Source organism: Bemisia tabaci, chromosome 3 (genome assembly GCF_918797505.1).
Source record: "Bemisia tabaci chromosome 3, PGI_BMITA_v3".
Taxonomy (NCBI): Eukaryota; Metazoa; Arthropoda; class Insecta; order Hemiptera; family Aleyrodidae; genus Bemisia; species Bemisia tabaci.
In genome coordinates this window covers 10574653-10593693 of record NC_092795.1, presented here as the reverse complement: position 1 = coordinate 10593693, position 19041 = coordinate 10574653, and the positions used below count along the sequence as shown (strand labels likewise).

At 43.1% G+C, this 19041-nt stretch overlaps 1 protein-coding gene across 2 annotated transcripts in view; it reads right to left on the bottom strand.

The window, feature by feature from the left end:
• crp (transcription factor cropped) overlaps positions 1–19041 on the bottom strand; it is a 161160-nt gene that overhangs the window by 8025 nt on the left and 134094 nt on the right. The window contains exons 3-6 of one of the 2 annotated variants that reach the window (XM_072297742.1): positions 4397–4550; positions 2672–3000; positions 1943–2147; positions 816–1098 (exon numbers count right to left, since the gene is read on the bottom strand). In XM_072297742.1, the coding sequence (XP_072153843.1) occupies positions 816–1098; positions 1943–2147; positions 2672–3000; positions 4397–4550 (971 nt within the window). Of the gene's footprint in view, positions 1–815; positions 1099–1942; positions 2151–2671; positions 3001–4396; positions 4551–19041 lie in introns of both variants that reach the window. The other variant, XM_072297741.1, reaches the window with a different exon arrangement.

Here is a 19041-nt window from a genome sequence, read left to right as displayed (position 1 = left end):
GAAACGTCGAGTATAAGATACTTTCGCCAGATGTGTTTACCAAAAAAGCTTCATAATTCGACTACCTACGCAAACCATTTTTGAAAAATCAAAGTCTTCTTATAACAGAGTGAATGCATTGTTTGCAAACTTTTAACTGTAATTAGTTTATTCTTCAAAAAGAAGATGGACAATTTTAGAAAAGGAGTAGTAAAAAAAGCGGTAGTCGCTCTACCGAAGGCCTGTTCTCCACGGGACGTTTCATGGGATTTGTCCCAGGGAAAAAACACACTTGCGAAGTTGCAAAAAATATTGAGTAAGTCAATACTGATCAGAGTGCCAAGTAAGAGTCATTGTGGAGTCTCAGGAACGACTTAAAAGAGGAAGAAGAAATTTTTTGTGTTACTTAACGGGAAAAAGCCCAGAAGTTTCATTCTTGCGATTAGAACTTAGGAAAAATTCTGTGAAACGTCCCGGGGAGACAAGGCATTCAAGTTTTAAAACTTTCATAATGGAATTATTGCCTTAAACATTTAATAGGTCGTTTTGAAAACTAGAAATAGGTATTAGAAATGCCTGGTGTTTTCAAAACTGTATGGAGACCTCCAACTCATCCTTTGAAAATCTTAACTCACTACAAAACTGGTCTTCCGAATTCATTTTCGATTGAAATAACACATGTGGAGACATCTAAAACGTGATATACTTGGCAACAAGCACTTTCACTGAAAAATCTGTGAAGTTTTCCCTTATTTTAAAGAGTTCTCAAATTTTCCCTATTTTCTCTGATGTATACTACCCCCAAGTAAAGGATGAAGCCAAGTAGTTTATCTCACCTAGCTTGTGGCATGACTTTCTCTGAAGAGGTCATGGTGGTTGTCTTGGCGGAGATTGGGGAGGGCACTGGTGCGGACCCTGTCGAGGAAGGTAATCTCTCTACCTCTACTTTGGGCTCTGCTTTGATCGCAGCTTCTAGGATGGACGGTAGTCGAGAGACTGACGCTGATGGAACCGAAGGGGCAGGCGATGTTGAGGCTGAGACAGGGCTTGATGCCGATAGCACCGATAAGGATGGCACCATGGAGCCTGTGCTCCCTGGTGTCTGCGTTAGGTGATGCTCTGAAATAAACGGAAAACAATTTCAGTGGAATCTGGTCGTGAATGAACCCTAAATGCAGGAAACGACTCCTGGCAGAATTTCTAACTTACAAGGCAAACGATTATTTTCATACTTGAAATCTTCTGTTGACACATACATTTCATTGCCCTCCGATGACTGAGCTACTCTAAGGATACAAACATGGAGAAAAAAGGAAAGTTTGGAGAGCAGTCTTGAAATAGAACTTAACTGATTAGGAATTTACTGGTTTTCTTTTTCTCCAAAAACTCTTCTTCAAGTTGGGTTAAACTATCAGTTGAACTACATTTTGCAACATGGAAACTACGTACTATTTCTGGTTTGTTTATAAAAGAACCTATCTGCATAGGGAAACTAATGATATGCACACTTTTAGAATGAGCTAGAAATAGTAGTTTCTCATACAAAATGCAGTCCAGTTGTCGATGAGCCTGTGATGTCTCTGGACAGGAGAAATACTTAAGTAAGAGGATTTTCGCCAATTTCTGAGAGTTTTCAGGCATTTTCCGCTAAATCCAGCTACTTTCTGGTATTTTTCGTCATTTTCATCACCTTACAACTATGTTAGACATACACCCATCCATAATGTCATAGGTGCATGTATTCTGGGATATTTTAAGATATTTTCATCCATTTTCAGCAACTTTCCAGATTACTCATAGGAGTCATTCAGGATTATTTTTGTTATAAAAATGTTCATTTAAGTCCATACATTTCAGCAGATATCTAATGAACTTAAATTACATACAAGACATTTTATTTGATCCACACTTCGTGTGCACCTAAATTTTAAGGGCAGGGTATAAATCATGATGAGGAGCTTACCATTCTTCACTGAGGGTGTGGAGGGGGTGGCAATGACAGTCTCTGTGTGAGCAACCGTATGTAGGTCCGGCGTAATGATTTCCCCTTCAGTATCCGAAAACGCACCTTCTTCCACACTTGACACATTAGTTGTTTGAGAACTGCGTCTTGCACCAATTGACCTTACACTTAGTATTTCAACAGGTATACTTGGTCCCAGGTCATCCTGCTGAAATGAAACGCAATTTCAATATATTAAACATATTCAGTCTGAAAAGTTAAGACTTCTCACTGCGCTCTGCAGGCATACATGCCCAAGTCTCACATGAATTTTATTACTTTTTACCCTGATGGCTTGATGAAAAAGTTTAACACACCGAAAAGTTACCTGAGAACACTATGAATTAATAACGTTTTCGGTTCCCTCCATTACAACCTCCTGAAGTATGATGCAGAATATCGACGGCCAAAGCAAAAAGTGAAACCACACACCTCCGTTTGCGACATAGCAAGCTTCTTGTCAAAGGTACTTTATTTATTAACATTTTTTTGGGGGGGAAACTAGTCATCATAAATTCTTGATGAATGCTCTGATTTCCCCTCTGGATTAGCGAAACAATTACATAGAAGTGGCAAATGTTGAAACACCACAATTGCGGTTCCCCACTTTGGCCATGGATATTCTATCGACCTGCGATTTAAAATAAAAACCGATGAATAAAAATTCAAAACAGAGGATCAGAAACTCACCTCCATATCACACTCATCCGTATCTTGATATCTGAGCTGGACCTGCTGTGCGATATCCCGAATCCGATCTGGGTAGAGCTGGGTCTCTAGAGATCGGATTTGGTCTTCGAGGATCATGCGCAAGCCGCGCTCCCTGTCCAGTTGGACCCTAAGCTCCATCATTTCCTGAGCATTGGAGGCTTGAGCCTCGTCTTTGACTGCCGTTATCGGTAGGGACGTTGTCACAGTGACTGCTCCTGGATTTGCTAGGGTTAGTGGCTCAGGGGACATTGGACCAATGCCTTCGTCGCTGGATTCCGAGATCGCTATATTGTTCGCCATGACGGCTCCTGAAACAACAAACCAAACGTATTAATCCGCTACAATTAAAGCTTTTATCCATAAGTTTGTCCATAACATTTTCTATTGCTCTTCGTCTATAACTTTCTCAATAACATTATTTGGACCGCGTTAAACAGAAAGGAACCAAGCCACTTCAGCTATTGCCAAATATAATTGGGCAATTTAATTTTATACATGAAAACGGTTGTGCGGATTTTTGAGCAAATTTCAGTAAATTTTCTACATCGTGCGAAACAAATTCTTAAAATTTTTAAAGTAAAAAAATTCCGGAGCTTATGTCTAGAAGACTTTGATTTTGAATGCCCACCTCACCTTCATTCCAGGTTATTCACTTTCTCTCGCTGATGAAATATTTCGTTTCACAAAATCAGCAAAATTTCAACCTTTTCAGAAAACTCCAGGGTCTCCAGAATAACTTTCAGACATCGATTAGAGGTTTTCGTACGCTACAAAAAGTAATATCCGAACAAAAGCGCAAGATCTGGGATGGAATCCTGGCGGGACTTAATTGGGACCCTGGCTCGCCACGTGTAGCTTGTGGCGTATCCTCTCATTTGAAGGAACTTTAAAGCATTGATGAAATGCAGCTCGACTGCCGTGTGCCACTGCCCAGGCTTGCTAATAGTGCGCACACGCCGTGAACCGTTCGCGCTCGGGCTAAGTGCTTGTAAAACAAGTTTAAGGACAAAATAACAATCTGATCAGCCATCAGTCTGTTTATTAAAAGGACCCTTAAAGGTGATTCGATGGACGCCATATTTTGTGTCAGAGCGACATGTGATACATCGCATCGATTGCTTCCATTCTTTCAGCTACTCGTCATTTTTCTCGAAGTTTAAGATCGCAATTCTGTTGTAAGGAGACTAAAAAATTCACTTACCAATTTTGACAAACAAATTCAACATAATGAAAGCGTGGTTTTCATAGAGGAAAAATATCGCATTAGATACTGATATCGAAACTGCACTAGAATGCGATATTTTTCCTCTAAAAAAACCACGCCTTCATTACGCTGAATTTGTTTGTCAAAATTGGTAAGTGAATTGATCCACTGACTGGTTGATTGGTTGGTGATTGATTTAATTGGTGATTGGTGGTTAGTCTCCTTACAGCAGAATTGCAATCTTAAACTTCGAGAAAAATGACGAGTATGAAAAAATAGAACCAATCGATGCGATATGTAGTATGTCGTTCTGACACAAAATATAGCGTCCATCGAATCACCTCTAATCATGCTAAACAAACGTTCTTTGCAGTAAACTGAAAAAAGTACGGCAAATGTAACCAGAGGAATGATAAACTTCATCATAAGTCTACTTGATTTTTTTGACTGAAAAAAACATGCAACATTCACGAGGGTTGGGCCAAGACACCTTTACTAACCTGATTCAGTCTTACGCTTTTTGACAGCCGACACTGTGCTTTCACCTTCTTGCTGGTTGATAAGTCTTTTAAGCTGGCAATTTTGCGATAGTAGTCTTGTTTTTTCTTGCTCTAACTGATAAATGTACTCGGCGGTCTGTTGCAGAATGGCCGCCTGAAACAAACAGAACAGCAAAGACATGTTAAAAAACACTTCAATACATTTAAAGTATACCTTGCATTGTTGTTTTGCTTACAATCAGACACCAAAACTTATGATTAAAAGTAAGGCGTGCGTTCGCCTTTGGAAGAAATAAAATCAAAGAAGGGAGAAAATGTTGATTTTTTTTCTTGGGACGTCGCGAAATGGTTCGGTGGATTGAATTTTAAGTTATTTAGCATAAAATTACCGTCAGAAGTAAGCCCGAAGAAATTTCCCGTAAATAACCTGAGTGCAACTCGAAATCGTTTATCGAGATGACATATCGACGAACGGAACTTATAACCCTGGTTTTCCCTTGACGAGACTGAAAAAATGATATTCCGCATAATGGGGAAAAAATCTGTAATGAGGACTGAACTTCAGTTCGTACAGAACATTAGAACATCGAAGTTTCCGGTCCAGGTAACAGCTGCGTGGCGTGCTTCGCGCTCTATCGATTGATCTGTCATTTAACCCTAAGAAAAAGGATCGATAAACAGGGTGTTCGCGACGACCTAATTAATTGATCTTTTACCGTAGCTTCAAGAGGGGAAATATCGATAATCGATCGATCATTCGCGCCTCGCTACTGGAAGTTTAGGTAACCGAAATTTTCAGTCCTAGGGCCTGAACTTCAGACGACCCACGTCTTTCGTAAAGAATACGAATGGCAGTGTGGCTATCAAAAACTCCCGTAACCTGAACTAAATCTCGGTTCCCATGATTGACAACGTAAGTCCTCCAGGTGGTGAACCTTAAGGAAAGGTTGTCACAGAATTTACAGGGTGAAATTCCTGAAATTTCCCGGACACATTTTGGTAATATTCCCTGACAATAGAAGACATGCCAGATGGTTAATAAGACTTAGTAGAAATAGTTTCCAGTAAAATGTGTTGTTTGAAACAGCGAACCCATTCAAGACAGCAAATAAAAGCGACCCAAGAATTTTCTCCTGACATTTTCGTCATTTTCACTGACATTTCCAAGTTTTCCCTGCCTTTTTAAAATACCTGACAAATCCCGGTTTTCCCGATATTCCCTGACTTGCTGCCAACTCTGTAGAGATTTTTTGGATTTTTTTCCCTGGTGCGCAACTTTCAGTCTCAGAACGCACAGCAAACCGTCCACGCGTGCGCTACACGCAGGAGCTGACTTCCAGACCTGGACCAGCAAAAAAGGGGGGGGGGGGGGGCGAGAACACCTGATCCTCTCGGAGCGAAGACAGGGGGAGGAGGGGGGGCTACGCTGGCTGTCTCGTCATCCTTTAGGCGGGGACGATCCACGAGGGGCGGGTGCGGGTCGGGGGGCGAGCGTAGTGCGTGAGTAACGTAATCAGGACGGTGATTGAGTGGGAAGGGCGAGAGGGGCATACCTAGCTTGACACCCCTAGGTCTCCGCTGCCCCCCCCCCCCCCTCTTTCGGGACGGGCAGGTTGGATTGGGAACCCGGTTTGGGACCGGTGTAGTCGTCGTGGGCCGTTAAAAATTGAAACTATTCTACTCTGGTCTCATAGTGAATGAATTCACAATCAGTTATACACTGACGATGAGGAAAATCAGGCTAGCATAAAGAGAGCAGTGTCCCCGTTCGGGATTTTTAGTTGCGATGAGAAATACCGGTTGTATCAAGAAAGTCATTCGGGGTGTCTGCTGAAATGACTTCTTGGATTTTTTCCTGATTCTTTGAATGGAATTTCCTGATTTTTGGAGCGAGTAAATCGACGGTCGTTTGGTTATACAAACTAACAGATATCCCGACTTGAATCGAAAGATTCACTTTTTTACAAGCGCTGATCTGCCTGTAATTGACAACTTCTTGGCGTGCTAGGGAATTTTCTGACCCATGAACGATTTTCCTGAAATTTTCCAGTTATTTCTCACGGTAGACACTCTTTCATTCATTGTACCACATACTTTTCGTTAAAACAACGCATGTTTCCTCATCGTAGTCTCATTTTCCTGTCCGTCCCAACCAAAGAAGAGTAAAAACTGCAACACGATAAGGGAACTCGTGTTAAAATTTTACTGGGCGTGAGTGATCGATTATCGAAAATTCCCCATTTGAAGCTGCGGTGAAGAATCCATTATTTGGGTGCTGATGCGGACACCCCGTTTATCGATCCTTTGCTATAGGTTTAAATGACAGATCAATCGATACATCGCAAAGTACGCCACGCCACGGTTGTGAATTCCCACTCTTGCCGAGCTGATCCGACAGTCGCAAAAGACAAAAGGCAAGCAGGAGTCATTGAGAGACCAGTGCCTGAAAATACACTCACGGCTGGGAAAGTGGGTCAGAATCCCGAAAGAGAATTTGGACCTCTCCCCCCCCCCCCCTTGAAAAAAAGAGAGAAAAAACACGGCGAAGCAGCGACGACGTGGCAGGGCAGCGTATCGGTAGGGGCAGGGGGACCAGGTGGTCCTCGACTTCTCCATCCACTATCGGCGCACGGTGGGTCACCACCTCGAGTTTCGGAACGCATGAGAGGGTTACTTATTTAGAGGTTCGGTACCACATCTGCACCCGAACCTCTGAGCTGCCATTTTAGTTGATTTCGGAACTTCCGATTCGGTGACCAACGAATCGCAACGTTGGTGCGTGATTTTGGTACCGCCTCGCGAGGTGGTTCTAAAAACGGTTCGATCCATCGAAAACCAACGGATCTGATTGGTCGAATCTGGTAGCATCGGTATCCACTAGTGTGGGTAATTGATGAGACAAACCGGGCAAGAACTTGCCAAAGATGTTCGGAACTTTAAATAAAGTTCGCTTATGGTCGATGACGTGCGCGGGAGCAGTATTGACAGAGTCAAGAATCTTGGCAAAGTAACTTCTCAGCCTCAAAAAAACCGACCACAGCCCCTGCGCGTGAGTCCAGGCAATCGTTCGCAACGAAAAAACTGCAGAGGAAAGAAACCAGGATTTGCCTTGTAATAAAATATATGTAAATTGCATTTGAAACATATTTTCCCATTGAAAATGATTCATGAGACTCGCGCGCAGGGGCTATCGTTCTTCGTCGCGGCTAAAAAAGTCGCAATCTGCCGCGATCGTTGACCTAATCGATGCGATTTACCGTACAACAGTTCGACCACACCCGAGACCCGGAAGGAATCGCACTTGAGGTTCCAAAAAGTTTAATATGAAAAATAGCCTTAAATTTCCATTTTTCCATGTTTTTTCAAAATTTTCGAAACCTTTTTTTCCGTGAAATTATCCATATGAGGTGCTGGAAAGACTAGTCAAATAAAAGCAAAAATACGAAAAATCTCAGGTGTGGGTTCTTTTCAGGAGGATATCAAAGTGAACTAAAATCCGCCGAAATCCACTCAGAACGAGAGATATCAATGAAGACCGTTTTTGAGGCCACTCTGAAATTTCTCAACTCTACGATTATTTTGGCTCTTGAAGGTCTAAATTCTACGAAATGTATCATGATTTGGTCACTTCAAGTGTTTAGCACTGGCCTATTAAACATGGGCTAGAGGCTGATTTCTGGCAAAAAATGCGGGTTTTGTGGATTAGCGGCCGAATGCCGCAAATTGTGATTTTTTCGGAGAAATTGGCCTTCAGACCCATGTCAGGACGGTATATTAGAAACCGAAAAGAGACCAAATCATGACGCATTCCGTTCAACATGGACGTTTGGTGAACGAAAAAACGGTGACTTAAGGAAACTTAGCTTGAGTGGGCCCAAATCAGCCCCCATCGAAACCCCTTCGTTGACCCTAAAATCCGAAAAAAAAAACCCAAAAAATCGAGGAAGCCCATTCGGCGTTTCGGCGGGGCCGGCGTGCGTCGAGCGCGGCAAGAAAGGATGACCCTGCCCCTCCGTCTCCCCGAAGACGCGGTCGGCGACGCTGCCAAATCTGGCGGGAGGGACAAAAAACGGGAGCGCCCCCGGAGGTGGGTTCGGCAGCGCCGCGCCACGTTCAAGGTTACACCGCGGGTGCAGAGCCCCGACTCCTGCGTCCCGCGCTCCCCGAGTCCCGAGGAGTGACGGCGATGCTCCGACTCATCCTTCAGGAACTACACACCACATACGAGCCAGCTTATGAGGACTGGCCGCTCCAGCCATCGATGAATGGAAAGCAGGATTTTCAGGAGAATCAGTTCGGGAGATTCCCGCTTCATGCTAACTTTTTGCCGCGAATGCATCAGGGTGCAGAATTCCATTTGGAAGAGATCGTGTTCGACACATCGAACAGGTATCGATATCGATTGGTTCAACATGTGAACGAATTAGTTCGGGAGATTCCCTCATGATGATAACTCTTTGGCGCGAATGCATCAGGGTGCAGAATTTCCTGTGATATGGATTGTATTCGATACATCGAACAGCTGAGATTGTATCGATATCCATTGGCGAATGCATCAGGGTGTAGAATTCCCTGCGACAGAGATCGTATTCGATACATAAAGCAGGTGAGATTGTATCGATATCGATTGGCTAAACATGTGAACGAATCAGTTCGGCAGATTCCCTCTTGATGGTAACTCTTTGCCGCGAATGCACCAGGGTGCAGAATTCCCTGTTATATGGATCGTATTCGATATATCGAACAGGTGAGATTGTATCAATATCGATTGGTTCAACATGTAAAGCCTCAAGTCAGTTGAGTAATCTGACGGGGAACGGATTTCTTATGATAGATGTTTGATTCTTATGATATGATGGCATTGGAAAGTGAAATTGTTGGGAATTTCCTCACTTTCAGCTTTTTGTTTAAGGTTCTGTTCTAATGGAACGGGTTTCTTGTGATAGAGTTTTGATTCTTGTGAGTGTTTAACGGAAATGGAAAGTGAAATCGTTAGGAATTTTCTCATTTTCAGCTTTTTCTTGTTAAATCATAAAATTTTTGTTTCAGGTTATGTTCTACTATTTTGAACCACACGATACATCGAACCACTATCGAATACGAGCTATTAAAATTTCCCGATTTTTCACGTCCTTTCCGAAGTTTCGGTCAAAAAACCAACGGTCCGGAGAAAATATTATTGGAAAACCTCGCACTGGCAGGCAGAGCAATAATAGGACGTATTTCTGTCAAACCGAACTATATGCATTAAGACATGGGCCCTGAGACCTCTTAGAATATATGCATAACAGGGCTCACGTCATAATGCACATAGTTCCGTTTAATAGAAATACGTACGGTATATCCATTGCCAAAGTGCGAAACCACGTATCTCCATTGCGGACTGTGAAAATTTCCGCTCCTATTTTACTTTGTCCAAGAGAAACAAGCCAGCTATTACAGCTCAAAATTTATGCAGAATATTCTACTAGCAAAGAAAAAAGATCAAGGAAGTTTTCAAGAAATAACGTTGACTTGCTTTCAAAAGAAAAATAAAGTATGACGAGAAGTCTGTAACGACGCAAACAAATATACGTAATTTCGCACTTTGGTCATCGATAGTAGGTTTAATTCGATAGTAAAAGCTATTTTCGGCGGAATGATTGGTTCATGAGCAACTACTTGAGCAAAAAAACTTATAAAATTCGTCGGATGACTAATGAAATCGGAACGAGCACTTCGCTGGACGAGTATTTTCGTTAACATAATAGATAACGGAACGCTCTTCCAACTCGAACAACTCGGGGAACAATGGACGAATATACGAAGTTGGGTTTGGGCGCAACATACAACTATTTGAACTCCGCGGTGGGCCGGGTTGCATACACTCGATATTGCGGGCGGAATATGAGTTCTGCCCACGGCCTGCGATGCTCGCAACAGTGTTTTACGCTTAAGGCATTATTCAAGTGCTGAATTCGTCATTCGGAAAGCAATTTAATTTATTAATGTCGCATTAGAAATCTGTTCGACGAGAGCTTCCAATACTTGACCAAAATAAGCGTCATGCTCGAGGAAAACACTAATTGCACCCGCACCTTATCACGCAAGCCGTGGACGGATCTCAAATTCCGCCCGCAATATCGAGTGTATGCAACCCGGCCCACAGCGGAGTTAAAATATTTGTATGCTGCGCCCAAACCCAACTTCGAATATTCTTCCATCGTTTTACGCTCCGCGAATTAATCAAATGCAGAGTTCATCTTACGGAAAGGCATCGTTGGTTTCTATTGCGTTATTTTGTTTGTTATGTTTATACCATCTTAACTGAGGAGCCTAGAGGAAGTTATACGAGAAAATCGCGGATGCTTCCAATTTCAAAGGAAAACACTAATTGCACCCGGACCTTATCACGCAAGCCGTGGACGGATCTCTAATTCCGCCCGCAATATCGAGTGTATGCAACCCGGCCCACCGCGGAGTTCGAATAGTTGTATGTTGCGCCCAAACCCAACTTCGAATATTCTTCCATCGTTTTACGCTCCGAGAATTAATCAAATGCAAAGTTCATCTTACGGAAAGGCATCGTTGATTTGCATCGCGTTATTTTGTTTGTAATGATTATCCCCTCTTAACTGAGGAGCCTAGAGTAAGTTATATCAGAAATTCGTGGATGTTTCCAATTCTAAAAGGGGTACTGGAAAATAAGAAAATGAATTTTAAACCGAAAATCGTGTTACTAAAATTATTTTTTTTATGGAGAGAAAGGTTGGGATAATACTTATTCCACTTCACTTGGATGTAACGAGGGTCTAAAATATTAGTCCCATATCGGAAAATGTAGCCCAATCGTTAACTCCTCTGTTCAAACGCATGCCACCGTGCTTTCAATTTTCATGCAGAATTGCATTTCTTCAAACTTTCGCAATAATCCTCGTGAAGCTAGCAGTGACACAAATCTTCGGGGGTTGGGCCGCGGAGCGGCCAGAAATCAGACCCTCCGGTGATGCAATGAGATTCGACCTCCACGACACCATTAGATCACAGGTTATAAATTATAGGGGGAAAAATACGGCGAACTGTACGCAAACAAGACACAGGCGATTTGTCGACCCAACATCTTGACATTCTCTGAAGCTGACCTTTCTCAGACCGCAAAAGCCAAGTTGGTCACCCCCACGGTAACATGAAACGATCTCGTCGACAGTGAAGTAAGTTCTAAGCTTCCACAACATTCACGAAAGTTGGCTGTGGGGTAAGAAGTGCGGAAGGAACGGCCATCTTCATTTCCTAGACGAGTTCCGATCATTGCCCATTATAGTGGTGGTCCCGTGGGCCGGAGTCGCTCTTCCAGACAAAGCTAGGAGGAGTATCACCGGGTATCAACGAACTTGAACCAGTTCGTGTACCCCCCGCCTCCCCTCCCCCCCGGGAAGCCCCTCTCCACCGCGGGTTCCCGCCTCACGAGACCACAACATGATATTTTAATCCAAGAGCTATTTTTAGCTCGGCTGTTGCGTCACTCCCGACTCTTCCTAGACCCACCTCCCTCTCCGGGGCGAGGCGGCGCACAGTGGATCGTGTAAACAGGAGAGGTCGGACAAAATTTGGAATATTTGAACGCTTATGGCTCCGTTTGCACAAAACTTCGAGGTTCTAAAACAGGGTGTCCAGTATTTTTTTTTTTTTAATTTGGAAAAATCCTGATATTTTCCTGATATTCTATAGACAATTCCTGATATTTTCATTTTGAAAATTCCTGATATTTTCGACTCCTGGCACGGTAGGCAAAAAGCAGTAAGACTTTCTCCGCTGAGGAGATTCGCGTAGGAAAAGTTCCTGATAAAACGTCCGATTTTTCCGATTTTCCTGATTTTTTCCTGATCGGCCAAAATTCCTGATATTTTCTGGTTTTTCCGGTTTTTTTCTGATGGGTTACACCCTGTAAAAGTGGTTTCATTAGTTTCCTCGTAAGATTTTCTTCTACAGGCATCCTATGAAATTTAAAATGTGATGAAATGAACATCAATATTAGCAGTTTCGGTCAAAAATTCTACGTTCGACCTCTCTTGTTGACTGGATCCACTGTGCGGCGGCCTGGAACATGGATCTTGTCAGATCGCACGAGGAAACCCATTAATTACACGCAGGTCTTCGTGGCGTTGCGCCGAGCGAATGTCAGGCTCCGAGCCTGATTACAGGAAAGTGAACATGGAAACCCGTTCAGGATTGAGTACCTTCGCGGGGGGAGGCTGGACACTAGGTTAAGAGCTGTAACAAGCAGAGTTTCCATGGTTTCAGGGTTGCCATCATTTCTTCATCTTTGGATTCTCCGACTAATTTTGCTTTTCCCTGACTCCAAAATTTTAGGATTCCCCGACTTTTCCTAATATTTGAAGAAAACTTAACTATTTTTTTATTTTTTTTAAAAAAAAATAAATTAACATAACACCGACCTGAGCCCTGAAGTTTATCTGGATTCCCCGACTAATTTTGCTTTTCCCTGACTCCATAATTTTAGGATTCCCTGACTTTTCCTGATATTTGAATAAAACTTCCATTTTTTAAATTTTCTTCTTAAATAAAATTAACATAACACCGACCTCAGCCCTGAAGTTTATCAATCAACAGTTGGGCTACTGATTGGTTAGAGCATGAATATCTGTTGAATGGTGCTTTTTCCGATGTGACTTTCGTCCATTCTTTTCTTTTCCCAGTTCTAGGACAGCATCAGCCAAAATCAACTTAACTACATCAAATGTTGCCTAATTTACTCTGACATTATATTCCCTTTACTAAAAAAAAGCAACATCCTGCTCCAACTTTTCGTGAGTTTAATTTCCAGGCCCCGGGTGAAATCCACAGAAAGATTCAAGGGATTGTTTCGCTTTGTTTACATGAGAGGGAAAAAAGTATAAAAAAAAAACAAAATATGGGAGGAAATTTGGCAACGCACGATGCAGTTACGCGGTTGCATCGGTGCACTCTCACTCTCCGTCCCGCTCATTCGTCACGTCTCGGGCAGCGTTTTCGTTTTCCCTGCTTTTGTCCCCCCCCCCCCCCCCCCCCGGCTCTCGATAGGCCATGGCCGTGGCCGCTTTTATCCGGGGCCACCGAACGCCACCAGGAAAACCCCGCCGAAATACCCCGGCTGCCGGCCGCTCCGAGCTCGTTTTGCGAGATGTCGATCGATCTGCCATATAAACCCATGGAAAAGGATCGATAAACGGGGTGTCCGCGACGAACACCTTGGTAATCGATTTTTTACCATAATTTCAAATGAGGAAATATCGATCGTTCACAGCTCGCCACTGCGAAGTTCATCCCGATGGGATGGACTCACGAAACAAATCATACTTTGGAGGGGGGGGGGGGGGGGCGACGTGGAAGAAGTTCCGAGCTCATCTACCTAATTTTCTCCTGTGAAAAATGAGAAGTGTAGAAAGAATAAAGGCGTTTAAACTGAATTTCTGGCATAGATCCTTATACACTACTACAAAGCTCTTCAAGTTGGTTCTTTCTTGATGTGACTTGGTTCCTTTCTGTGAAACCGGTTCATACAGTCGCTATTATTTGTTAGGTCACCTTGGGGATTCGCCAATATATCGAATTAGCTCCAAACAGACCGTAGAATTAAGGCTTCAGATAAAAAAATTGATGTAATCAGTATTTTTGAATCGTGTGGAAGTTCAAAACGTTCGTAGGTTTCCAAAAATAGCCAGTAATTACACTAGGTGGAAGATCACAAAGAGGTTAAATAAAATTATTCGAACAAGAGGGCGATTTCGACGAAGAGACATCATTTAGGAGAGGATTTCCGTTTAGAACTTGTTTCTGATTAAATTTGAGCCACGAGATGACGGATATCTTAACGCAGGGGTAAAACTTGCCCGGTAACCACTGTTAGATTATTCATCAATTCCGCGCGGGGCGGCGACCGCCGAAAGTAAAAACCAACCGCAGGATCGGTCGGAATTAAAGGGCGCTCTGATTGCCGCACGAGCGAGAGGCTTTTTACCTGCAAATCGTCGTAAATTACTCGATTACGCTCTCGCGGTGGCCTGTTGCCTCCTTGGATTTTTTCCTCCTTCGTGGATCGTTTTCATGGAAATCAAGTTGAAAAATATACTTGGCAACCCCCTTAATTAAAGCTCTTGAGTGCAAGCTCAGGAAAATTGGGGTCTATATAGCAGTGTGCCTCGAGCGATTAGTTAATCCGTACCATAGAGAAAAAAAAGGAGGTGTTTGTATTTCGGGCATCTTGGAATTTTTCATAGAGTATCTATAGCTTTGATGACGTCATTGGGTACAGCGACGTTTTTATCCTGTCGATTTTCTTGGAAATGGTGTAATTTAAGGGAAAAAGTCATTCTATAAAAAGTGCTTGAAATTATATAAAGAGTTGATTTAAGTAAAAAAATCGGACATCATGGTCCGTTTTTACAGCGTCAACATAACCCTCAACGAGCGTCTTGTTTACATTGATGACGTAGGTGGGTACAAATCCTCAAGATGCAAACACCTCCTTTTTTTTCTCTATGAATCCGTACCACCTCTGACATAAGGGCGCGTCTCGCTTTTCACGTGAGCTCTGATTTACATATACATCCGTGCTTTCTGGGGCTCATTCTGAAATCGAAGAGCGAAGAATCGTACCGAAGACCGTTCCTTTGTCGGGAGCGCCTCAATATTGGGCATCGTATCCCTATTAGCCATAGAGGATGATTCCTGGATTCAGAAGATGAACTGGGGAAACTATTTGAAAAAGTGCGATAACGCCGCGGAAAATTCTGAAGAGCGTCCGATACGATACTGAATTACAAAGAAAAAACACCATATGAACATTCGAATGTTGCCAAATTTCCTCTCACAAGATTTATTTTTAGAGAAAGTCATGGATATTTTTCCTTGAATTTTTCAGACACTATCTGATAACGAACCAAATTCTCGGGCAAATCGAAAATAATTATTTGCAACTTATCCCAAATTTTCGTGATTTGTTAGCGAGAATTTGGCAACGTCGGAAAGCTCATACGACGTACTTCCTCATAGACAGCAGGATATAGGTGTTAATGTACACACGGTGGCGTTGATCCATGAAAAACTGTTTCCCTCACATTTAGTGGGCGACAAACACTAAGAAAATCTGATCTGTAGCGGTCGAGCAACGCTGATGCGATCCATCCAGCATCCCTCAACCTCGAGTAAACTCCCCAATTTTGTTTATCCTGTATCCCCCCACCCCCCATCCCGAAGGCAAGTCGGTCGGGGAACCGCTTTACAGGCGGCCGGAGGACAGATTAGAGACACCGGAGCCGGGGTCTTTTTATCAATTATTAAAAAACGAGAGTCGACGGGATTCCGGGCCCGGGGGCTTTGGCGCACCGGGAAAACTTTTTAAAGAAACGACGCCGCCGCGCCTTGGCGGCCACCTCTCCGGCGGGGGGAGGGGGGGGGGCTGGCTCCCGGCCCCGGCTCTAGACGATAAATCAACCGAAAACTAGTTTCGAATAGTCAGTCGCCGGTGCTTCCTCGCCCCCCCCCCCCCCGGCCCGAAAATTCTTCCACTAAATGTCACTTAGATCAAAATATTTTCGGAGCGCGTGGTGTTTACTTTCTTACTGGGGTTTTTTCTATCTCTGCTCCAGGGTTGTAAGTGTAAGCCATAGTGTTTAGGGGCCGTCCCTAAATTACGTAACTTTGTAGGAGGAAAAGGGGTCGAGGAGGGTATTACGCCATCAGGGTGTCTAATAAAACAGGCTGGCCAAAAATCAGTATTTTTACGGTACTTTTTCCGTACATTCCCGAGAATTTCAGTACGTCCTCAAAAGAAAAATTCAGTACTTTTACAGTAGCTCCGTTGGACGAAAATCAAAAAATTTCAAAATTTGAATTTCTCGCTCAAATTGCGACAAAAAACTGGAAAAAATTCCGGACCTTCTTCCGGAATTTCCGCACTTTTCCAGTACTTCCGGACCGACCTTAAAAATCAGTGCTATGTCCGGACATTCCAGACTTGTAGACACCCTGGCCATTTAGTTCTAACGTGTCAAAAGAAAGGGACCTACGTCACAGAGGGGTTTTACAAGGAAGAGCGTTACATAATTTATGCACGTCGTGAAACTGCATAGAGTTGAAAAACGCTCGACGCACTCAGAATTTCCTGATTCATGATCGACTTTCCTTATACTTTCCTGATGACATCAGATTTCCTAATATTCTCTGGTTCGTTCTGACTGTGTACACTCAGCGACCGAACTCAGAACTTTCCTCCATCTATGCAGGTTTATTTAATAACAGTCCCGGGTCGCGGTTTACTAATTGACAGCCTCCCTCTTCGGGTCAAGAATCGGGGGGCCGCAGAAAAGAAAAACAATTAAGGTAATTCCTCGCTTCCCCGGGACGATCGGGCAGGGAACAACAACTGCTACGCAGGCCGGCATAATAAGGGCTACTTATGCTGAATAACAAGACCCTGCTGCACCTGTCCCTAGGTTCCGGGGTTCCTGCGAAGCGGAAGGAAAGGCAGAGGGGGGCCCAGGCCCACTTTTCCCCGTCTAATTTGAGCGCGGCGCAAAATCGGCGTGGGGGGGGGGGGGGGGGCAGGCGGTCCTTCGCGCCCGCCACCTGTGGCTCGGCTTCAAAGGCTCCAACAACCACAACACTCTTGCCAAGTGGTTCGTTGTCACGTGTTAACAATACGAGCTATCGCGTAGAACTTTCGGAGGGATTACCGAGAGGGAAGTTTTCAGCCCTAAAGCTCATTTTAGTACGACGGGGCTCAAGCTCAAGCTTTCCATGGCCGAATTAAAACACTTACAAGGACCTTGCGAGGGGCTTTAATTGACAAATCAAGGACTTTCAAGCATCTTTAATGGATTCCCGAAAGAATTTTCAGCGACCATGGTGGCCACGAAAGACAAATTAAATTGCATTTTGCAAATAGGAACTACGAACATTCCAATGTCGCCAAGACTGTGGAACTTTCTTTACCTTGCACTGGAAAAAAAAACACATTGGATCTAGAGTCCAGACTCTTGAAAACATTGACAAGAAAAAATACTATTGATTCAATCGGATTTTTGCTTGAATCAAAACGAAATCCGCTTAAATTAAGAAGCTTGGTTCTTGATTTAAGCTATAGATTCTGATTGAATCAAGAGTACTTTTTCTTGTCGATATTCTTAAGAGTCTGGACTCTAGATTTTTTTTCTAGTGTGCAAAAACACCTGATTGTCTTAAACAAATTTTATCTTTACTCACAATTGACTATAATTAAATTCACGACTAAAATTACACTCGTAAATTTAATTTTTTGCTGAAGATTTCAGTGATTTTGTTACAAAGAAAGTAAGTTGGACAATCGTAGCAACATTGGAGTGCTCTTGGTTCTTTTTTGCAAAATGCAATTCAATTTGAATATAAAAGAAAGAAAGAAAAAGCAGTGCTGTAGAAGGCACCCTCAGCCATCCATAATTGGCAAGGTATTTCTGGAAATTCAAAATGATAATACCACGTATTGATTGCCACGCTCACGCCTTTAAATAAAGTGAAAAAATTGGCATTTTCAGTCAATATTATACCCACGACTATCGCGAAATTTCCTGCAGGCAGAAGTTTTGCACTGATCCCACATGACGTCACGCAGTAGTGTCACGTGGGATGATGTCGTCTTAGTCTCGGAGGATGACATAATTTACGAACGATCCCATGAAGAGAGAAAAAAAACAATAAATAATAATTAAAGTCGGAGGCTCCTGACGGAGCTCTTTCACGCCCGCGCACTGAGCGTTCATTCGGCAGATTTAAATTTCACCGGGCAACGCAGGCCTGAAACGCAGAAAAAAAGGGTAAACTAGCGACGGCATCGCACCACCCTTTTTACTTTCATCTTTTTTATTTTGTTTTGTTTTCTTTTTTTGTTTTTTTAATTCCGTGAATGACAAGTGGTACAGTTCGTCGGATGCAGGCGTCAACGAGTCTTGCCTGCACACCTGCTTCCCCCCCCCCCCCACCTTCAAGCCCTCGGCGTACACACACCTTCCCAACTTATTAATTTGTAAGGTGTAGCGTGAGAGGGAGAGGGGGAAGCAGGCTGACTCAAGGTTACGTCAATGTGCGTGAAACCCCCCGTTACACTAAAAAAAAAGCAAGCCCTACTGGCACGCTTAATAATAATATTCTATTCTCAAATTGAAGATAAGATCGTGTCAACTTTGACTTTACATTCGATCCTTTGCCTGCGTTTTGACCCATTTAACTCTATTCAATCCTAAACGCCTCTATTCGATTCTGAAGTGCTGAAATTCACTCTAAATTGAAATCACATTTGATTCAATCTCCGAGTCAATTAAACCAACTTATATTCGAAACGGAATTATTGAATTTCTACTGAGTACTCCATTTCCCACAGCGGATGGCAACATCACTTTTTTCCATTTAAACCTATGTAAAACAATCGATTCTGGGCGAAGAAAGCTGCTTCGCCTAGAAGCGATATTCATAATGGATTTTAATGGAGGAATTACAGTGTTGCCAATAATCAAAAATCGCTTTTGGCTACTCACAGTGAGGGAACCTCATGGGAGGGCATTCTCCGACCTTTTTCGATTTTCCTCGATCGAAAGTAACGGAACCAATCAAGCGCCTCGTATCGAAATTCATTA